A 9301-nucleotide genomic window follows, 5' to 3' on the forward strand; every position below is an offset into this window, starting at 1 on the left:
TTCAGTGATGATATTAATTAGTTATAATTTGAGGCTTTGACAGTGAAGTCTAATTTGAGGTCTTTTGCTTCTAACCTCCTGTAGCTTTTAATAAATCTACCTGTAAGTGTCATCACCTATTTGCTGTGACTAATTCATCTCCTTACTTCTTCAGAAATAGAAGACTTTTTTTTTTTTTTTTTAAAATTCAGTTTCCAGAGCGGTTTGCAAGCCTTTGTGATTTAGTGTATCTCCACTACATCTCTCTTAGACTCATAAAACCTTACAGATTATAGAGTCAATAGGTAGTATTAGAAAGTCTCTTCCCAATGTGTGTCTCATGTGACTTGGAGAGAGCAGATGCATTTAATATACTTTAATTTATCTTCAAGGGGAAACCTGAGATTTAAGTTCCAAATTGGTTGAAGAAAGGGGAGAAAATATGAAAGAATAATTAGAAAAAACAGTCTGCATCCATTTAACATAAAGTTGCCAATCAGCACAAAGGTGAAAGGAGGAGTAATTAGTACTATTTTATGTCTGGTCTTCATGTTTATAGAAGAAGTTCTTAGAAAGCACAATATTTAACTGACATAATTTATACAAGGAATTGTTCATTAGATATGGTTTGCAGTCTACGTTTTTATCAGACCAAATGGTTAGTCTAAAATTTTACTATTTGTTCTTATCTAAAGAATAATCCTCAGAAATTGTTTTTCATGGCCACTGTGCTTTTCTTCAGTTTTATAGCACGAAGGTCCCAAGAGTTACAGATGCTTTACATTAACTTTGTGAATTGGTTCCTCTCTCTGTACGGTTCATCACTTCAAGGTTTTAACATGGATCTTTTCCCAGCAGCCATATGGCTTTCTGGCTTTCTGGTGTTGTTGGGAATTTATGTTCCAGGGCTTCATAAGCTATGACTTTATGGAGAAGAAAATAGCCACCAGTTTTCCAAACTTCTGTATCTAGGATCACAGTCTTCTCTGACACTTTGGACCTAGTGATAAACAACACTCTTGTTTCAACATGGTATATAGTAGGAATGATATCATGGCGGAATAAAAACAAGTTGCTGTAAATGTTGATTTTTATTGTCATGACAATTAAGTCCCGCAATGTATGCTGATGTCTCTCTTTATCCCTCTATGCATACTTTTTCATAAGCTCTTAAGACAATTTGAATTGACATTTATAAATAACTAAATTAAAATTAAGAAGACAATGTCATAATGCTGTAAGACGCCATTCTAGAACAAAACCGTCCAGTGTTGCACAATGGTAAGAACCTGGAATAATTGGAAACTGCAAAATGCAAATTCATTTAGAGAAGGCTCCAGGGAGACCTTCCAGTGGCCTTCCAGTGCCTAAAGGAGGCCTACAGGAAAGCTGGGGAGGGACTCTTTGTTAGAGAGTGGAGTGATAGGACAAGGGGTAACAGCTTTAAACTAAGAGGGTACATTTAGATTAGGTATTACGAAGAAATTCTTTAGTATGAGGGTGGTGAGGCACTGGAACAGGTTGCGCAGATAAGTTGTGGATGCCCCATCCATGGAAATGTCCAAGGCCAGGCTGGATGGGGCTTTGAGCAACCTGGTCTGGTGGGACCATGGCAGGGTGGTTGGATCAAGGTGATCTTTAAGGTCTGTTCCAACCCTGCTTTATTCTGTGATTGAAAATAGCATTAAAATATATTCCTTTAGAAAAATAAATCTGTTTCTCAATTCATACCATTATTAATATTGAATATTTATTAATACCATATTATAGCTGTGTAAAGGATAATATTACATCATGAAACATATTTCAAATAAACATATACATGCTCAGACAGCAGATTATGTGTTTTTTCTAAAGATGTTTAATTACTTTTTTTGTCTCTTATTTTTAGCACATTTGAAAAGAATGGTTCCTTTTGATACAAGTGCCACCAAGGAAGATTCCATTAACGTTGCTGTCAATGAAATGAAGCTGCAAGCAGAAAGAGGGAAGCAGTAGAACATTGTACAAAAATGCAAAAGCTTTCTCTGTGGTAAATTCCATCCCACTCTCACTCTCACTCTTTGAGCAGTAGTAATTTCATCTGCTGTAGGAGGATATACTCTTAATGACTCAGCAATTGCCAAACCCTGCCAAAGTGGAAGAGCCCCAAGAACAAGTCTAATGAGCTCCTGTGATAATTTATGTAACTTGTGCACCAAAGTGGTTTTGGGACTATGGTATCCTCTTACATCTGTTTTTGCAGTCCTAAACTAATTTTATTGTATCCCTGAAATATTATGAAATGAAAGAACTGTGATGTTAATCTTTGCTATGAGCGTATTTACCCCTACACAGGAATAGAGGACGTTTGTTTTTTGATAAGATTTAATAACACTATTAATAATCAAAAAATTTTCAGAAATTACTTTGTCCTAATATTTATTAAAAGAGTCATTATGCAGTGTTGTATAGACACATTTATGATTTCAGGTTCTTCAATTTGCAACAATCATTTAAGGAAGAAGCAATAAATATTGAACAAAACCAAATTTCCTCAAAATCAGTGGAAATTGATATGATGCTTTCAGGTTCAGCATATGTCACTTGTAAGCTTTTTAGTGCTATTCTTCTGATCAGAATAGTTTTATTAGATTTGGCAAATCTGACCTTGTGGAACCTGTGGTAAGGCATTTAACAGCACCAGCATTTCACCCGTCTGTATGAAGCACATTGAAGGGCACTGCCATGTGGCTGTGAAAATTTTAATAGCAATGTTTAATGATCACTTATTTATTCTGTTTTCTTCTCTATTAGAAGAGATGTCATAATGAATTTAAAATGTTATGGAAATACGATATTGCATGGTTGTATTCATGTGGATGTCTCTATTTTAAACAAATAAGGTACAATTCTGCATTACTGTGATCTCAAACAGCACATTGCAGCAGAATCTTTTGCTGTCAGAAGAAATGCTAGTGTTTCTTATGGTCCTGGTTTTATTTCCCTTCTTCAGTGCTTCTGGTTGAATCACTACTGATGTGCCTTAAAAAAAACCTGCCAAATCTACCAGAGTACTGTAGCAACATGAACACCATTACAACAATTCTGTTTTGTATGCTTTTTCATACTTAAGAAGTGTTTCTCTGAAAAACTATATTTTTTAGCACTGTAGATGCTCAGGTCATTATGTGCCACCTGGAAATAGGACCTTTTTATCTTTTTAAGTTTCTAAAGAAGTGTTTTGAAGTCCCTCTGGGTTTTGTGGACTTGTCAGAATGTATATGTATTCAGCCTGTTTCAAACAGAACTTCTTGCTGGGAACAACAAAATTGGACAAGAAAATAAGAAAATATAGAATTAATTTTGCTTTTGTTTTCTATACAATGTTTTTGTTTTTTTTTTTTTTTTTCTAACGTGGTTTAAAACATTTTCTTTACCTTCTGTATGCGTATAATGCTATGCATGGTAGTGCTGGCATTGGCTTTTTGCAGACTTCTGGCACATCTGTTAATTCAGAAGGTCAGGAAAGCAAAACAGGCACATTCATCTTTTCTGATCTCAACAGCAATGACAAGGCCAGGACAAAAATAAAAACAAATAATCTGTTTTGGAGAAGGCAAGACAAACAGAAACCTGTTTGTGTCATGGTCGACAAAGAGTGTGGAAGTCATGAAGCAGTGCTTAACTCAGGTCACAGTTACCATAAACTAAACTTACTTTAAGTGTATCCAACATTTGTAATTTATTCTTTTTTTAATTAGATCAGAGCACAGCTGGAAATAGACTGTTTAAAATTTTTAACTGGTTTGGTGAAATATTAGAAAATTGCAAAATAAAATGTCACCAGCTTGCAGACTTTATGGTACCTAAAAAATATGGCAAAAAATATAGGAAGGTAATTTTTAAATATATTATACAACAGTAAATCATGCTCTCAAATTACATTTTCAAATGAGTCTGATGCATGGATTGCTGATGGATTAAGTGTATGCCCAACCCACTTTACTGAAGCTGAAATAGATTTTGAACTAAAGCACCTGTTGGTAAATGAATGATGGTCTAAGAGTCTCAGATGAGAAGCAATATGAAAAATAGCATCCTCTCTTTTTCTTAAGTAATTTGTAAAAAATCTGGATATTCATTCCTCTTACCATTTTATGTATTTATACATTTTTTCCTCACTTGTAACTCAGAAATCTGAAATATCTTTCCTTAAAACTGCTAGTATCACTACTACTTTGTAGTGTTTGACAACTATGGATAAGCATTCTGCACTCCCTCACTACTGCATAAAGTATTAAATCATTTTTTAACAATGCAGGACAGAAATGACCGCTAGGCGAATAAATTTGGTATGTTCAGTGCTCAGTATATTTGCCTGTAGCTGTGTGTGGGTTTACAGTAGAGGTTTCTTTCCTATTTAAAAAATTTTCTAAAAGGAATAGAAGGGAAGAAACCAAACCACACAAACACACACACACACACACAAAAAGAGGAATTTTTAATGAGTAAGCTTATAGTTTCCAAAGCCAGGAAATTGTTTCTTAAATTTACCCTCTTGGCCTGGCAATCCAGATAGCATGTAATATTTGTCTCTCTTCCACCTTTGATAGAGGTTCATATTACGAAGTGAATTTTGTTTCCTTTTTACTGAAGGCTGAAGTTCCATTCATGACATTATATGAAACTGTCCCTTTGTGGTTTAAGAAATAACATTTTTTCCATATTGGACTGAAATAGTATTCCTCTGACCAGTTTCAGTTTTTTAAAGTAGAAAACCAGATCATTTTTGTATAAAGCATATTGTATATTTCATATCTTAAAAATTATTGTCCTTTCTGGTCATCAGAACTGATTTTAACCCTCTAATGACCTGTTCCTTCATTCTTGCCTAAAGCAGTAATTTTCGATAATGAAAACATGTGGTAACCCCACATAAATTGGTGTTTTATTTTTATTCTGGTCAGTATTTGGTAAACGAGGTAACTTTGTATATATGTACTAATTAGTGGATATGACAAGCTAATAGAAGGCATCCGTGTTGTTTAATGCTGTCCTGGAACACAGTGGTTCAATATAAGGCTTTCAGAAATGCACTGGACCTTCATTTCAGCATCAAATAATTGTCACTACAGTAACCTTTAAATTTTGTAATGTCTTTCAGTTCTTTAGTGATGTACAGTAGACTTAAGAGTACTTATTTTTAATTACTTTTGAGAAGATAATTGCTAAATATTTAAAAGAATTTATTTTTATTATGTAATTGTTATCCTAAGAAAAAACTTCATAATAAAAGTAGAAGGAGACAGTGTCTGTCCCTTGTGGAGTGAAGTGGAGCAGGACTAAATTATGATATAAAACAAAGCAATTTTCTTACATGTCTCAAAATTTTCATAGAAGCCAATGTTCAGTGATGGTGAAAGTACTCCTTGAATAATCAGACCTCAGCCACATTACTAGTCTTGTTTCAGCTATCTCACCAATGCCAATAAAGAAGATAAAATTCCTTAGAACAAAGGAAATACTATTCTTATATTCTCTAAAGTCCATTTTTTTGAGCTAAGGAATCTACATATCAGTTCATCTCTGGCTTACAAGGCATAGCGTCTGCACTGTATAGCACTGAATGGATTTTTCATGAATGAAAATGCTGATGTTACTATTACAGTAAAGAACTGTGTATTTTTGTAATACAGATACCATTTTTATTGCAGCAAATTAGTAGTTTAAGACCTGAATACATTCTCATACCTATAATATGCAGAAGAATTCATTCATACACTTCTGTAGACTGCTTGTTACAGTGAAATTTTACCATGGTTCTGTAAAACTGCATTAGTAACATATTTATGTCTCTCTAAGCCCTGCCTTCACCTCACAGAAGTAATTGATACTGAAGTTAGTGAGAGCTGCAGGTCGGTATCTGGGGTTGCAGAAGAATATAACACACATTCCGGATTTTTCATCAAATTGAAGACTTTAGAAGCAGATATAGAGAAAACCTAGTAGTACAAGGAATGGGAAGCAGCTTATGATTTGAATTTCAGAACACTTTTGTTCTTGGTGTTTTAATTTAAGAACTGCTTTAGAACTGGCATCTGCATCTATATAAAAGCAATCCCTAAGTAAGATCCCATCTTGGATGAATTATTTTCTTTACATATTAAAATATTTTCCACTCTAGCACAACTCATCTCCACCTCTTACCGTAAGCATTAGGAGCTCTTAGGAGCTTTATTTCTTTACTATATAAAGAACTAAATTAGATCTTAAATCTGAAAAACATATTAGTACTGTATACAGAAGTACAGCAGGGCAGAATCTGATAACCTTGGTCTTTCAAAAATCTGAACATAATGCCTCTGGGAACGTTGACAACAAAAATGAAAGAGGTTACTGTGGTTAAAATACAGCAACTTCCAGCATTTATCATTTGTACCAACAACAATAGCAGTCGTGTTTCCAAAGCTGAAGTTGCAAATCTGCCATTACTTAGCCTGTAGGAATGAGCCTTTTTTTTCTTGCCATAATAGTGGTAAAATCTGAAATATCATATGCCTTCAGAAAATATGCAGTGACGATTTTTTTTAATTTCTCATCATTTTATTTAAGCACCTGTGTGGTACTATTTCAAACTAAATAATCTTGGAACCTGATTATAACATGCTTTCATTAAAATATTATATTTAAGTACAGAAACTGTATGAATAAACCTCTATTAGGATTAATTCTGCTATCTTTACTTAGGCAAATGGATCCTTAGTTGGTGTTTTGCTTGAATAACTCAGGAATTTTTCCTTTGTTTTATTTTCATCTGTTGTCAGACCAGAATTGTTTTTATCTTGGACTGTTTTTCTCGTCTGTCATCTACATTGCACTAGTATGTCAGAATACATATCATAATTTCTGCACTTAATCCACATTAATAGTTTGGTAGTTGATATGCCCAGGGAATGACAGTAATTATGAAGGCACTTGTTGCCTATAACATCTTTTTTTCCTGTAAATTCTGCCACTCTTATTTGTTTGCCAGAATAAAGTTTACTTGGTAAACTATTATCAGATCACAAGTCTAATTTTAGAGTTTATCCCACAGGCAAAAGCAAATTTATCTTGCTAGGTTTGTTGAGATTTTTCTAAGTGTTATCATTCATTTTACTATCAGTCTGTAGTGGAAAACAGCGGAAGATAAACATTACTGTGGTAATCCTGAAATATTATTAATTCCAGGCAGAAAAAAGGCCTAAAAAGGACTACAGACTAATGCAGGAGATCTGCCTAAGTACAGTGTAGAACCACAAAATCTCATATTACAAAGAATTTTTCTTCAGTATGTCAGTGTTATTACTGACCCTCAGTAGAAACAGTTGCTGATATCTAAAATATTTTTGAGAAGCAATACTAAAATTTGCTAAAGGAGATCACGCAGTATCATTCTGCAAATGTAGATTTCTGTGTCACTCACATTGTTAAGCAAGCATTAAACTGGGAAGTCAGCCTAATTTATGTACTGGCATTAGGCTATTCACAGAAACCACCAGTGACCCAGTTTTGGACTTACTGTGGAAAATGATGAAGATGAGCTGTATTTTACTACTGGCCAAGAGAACAGTTAGCATCTGTGGAATAACCTATTTTGTATATGCAGCTCAGTGAGTGCATCATTTTTAGTGAGGCCTTCGCCGCCGGGTCCAACACTGACAACACAATCTCATCCAAACAGCTGCAACCATGAAGACATCATGTAGCTGGCAGAATTTTTGTGTATGTTTTGACTAAGAGAATGTCAGTAAATCCATCAGAAACCATGGAGTTGTTTGTTTTGTCTTCACCAGAGAGGTCTCTGGTGAAGTCATAAAGCTAAAAAGCACAGAATCCATAGTCAGTGTGAGATACATCAGCAGGCTCTCCAGCCATGGAATTTGGATCTGTTAGCATGCTGTCCACTGTGTGATTAGAGATTCATATGTTAATGAAGCACTGATCAGAAAAGTTTAAAAAAAAAAAAAAAAGTGGGGTGGATTTTTCTTGTAAAATAGAAATATCTTTGTGAAAGCAGAAAAATGAAGTCTCAAAGTCAAGAAACACTTCGTTTTTCCACAATGCAAGTCATTTCTTAAATTGGAGTGACTGCCTTTTATAGACTACCTTTCTAGCCCCTGAATATATTAATCAACAGGCATCAGTCCCATCTCATATCATCTTTTACTGTAAGAGACTCACTTACATTGTCTTAGACTTGATTATACTTTGGGCAATTCTCTTATATGAGGTGTGCTGGAAAAAAGTGACAAATAGGCATTTAGACAGTAGGTAATGCAAGAGTGTTCATGCTGTGTAACACTGTTTTTGAAGGTGAATCACTTTTGAAGCTGAAATTTATATATTTGCTTATTAGCAAATGCTTTTTTTTTTTTTTTTGGTATTGTTTGTTTGTTTTCCCCTGGGATTATGTGAGAAGAAAAAAAAAACAGTCATTTTTCGGTTCTGGAATGTTTTATCATTTTATGCTGCTAGTTCCTGTTTAATTTAGGGATAAATAAAAAAGCAGCTAATCCCAATACCACATAACAGGCTCTCCTAATTAAGTTAACTGCTGCATGAGTAATTTTCATTCAGATCTTTTGTTTTTATTTAATTGAAATAAAATACAATGCTTTTCACATTTAGTATTCTAAAAGTGAAACAAAATGAATCTTGTGATTTGGCATTTCTGTTGGGAAATTCTCAAGCTCAGGTTGCCCAGGCATCCAACACATGTGACAGTGGACATGTTACATCACATTTTCTAGTCCCCATTTTCTAGTCCACACATCCTAGGGTTGCTGCTGCAGTATGCTGTAAAGTGACTGCACAAAATCTCGGAATTCCACTGAACTAGATGTGTGCAGGGTGCTCTGTACTGGTATAAAGTCAGAAAGGTCGGTTAGATACCTCTAAACCTCCTACCTGTTAATGTAATGGTGATAGGCATACAGGAATGAAATTCATTGGCAAGCAATTATTTCCTGACATAAAGTCCTTGAAAGACCATTGCCAGTAGTAGTTCAGCAAGGACTCCAGCTCCTGATTTAATATAAAAGGCTACCTGACCACATTCCCATATAAATTCAACTCTCAGCAGAGTATTAGGAAAACCTCTGTAAAAAAATGTGTATGTCTTTTCTTTGTTAAATTTATATCTTATTTATTCTGTCTCATAGATTTGATTCTGTGCGTCTGTATAAACATACAGTTACTTTTCATTCCTCTAAAACATAGTAGAGAGGCAGCTTAGTGAATCTGACATTGCTGAAGTAACCAGTTTCTTCCATATTTGATTTCCAAAGTGTAAAGGTGT

The 9301-nt window shown here is 34.4% G+C and overlaps 1 protein-coding gene across 1 annotated transcript in view; it reads left to right on the top strand.

Moving 5' to 3' along the window:
- CEP128 (centrosomal protein 128) overlaps window positions 1-7956 on the top strand; it is a 120302-nt gene extending 112346 nt beyond the window's left edge. The window contains exon 24 of the mRNA XM_040558771.1: window positions 1871-7956. Within this exon, the coding sequence (XP_040414705.1) occupies window positions 1871-1977 (107 nt within the window). The 3' untranslated portion in view covers window positions 1978-7956. The remainder of the gene's footprint in view (window positions 1-1870) is intronic.
- Window positions 7957-9301: the final 1345 nt, after the last annotated feature.

The sequence above is a fragment of the Cygnus olor genome, chromosome 5 (genome assembly GCF_009769625.2).
Source record: "Cygnus olor isolate bCygOlo1 chromosome 5, bCygOlo1.pri.v2, whole genome shotgun sequence".
Classification (NCBI taxonomy): domain Eukaryota; kingdom Metazoa; phylum Chordata; class Aves; order Anseriformes; family Anatidae; genus Cygnus; species Cygnus olor.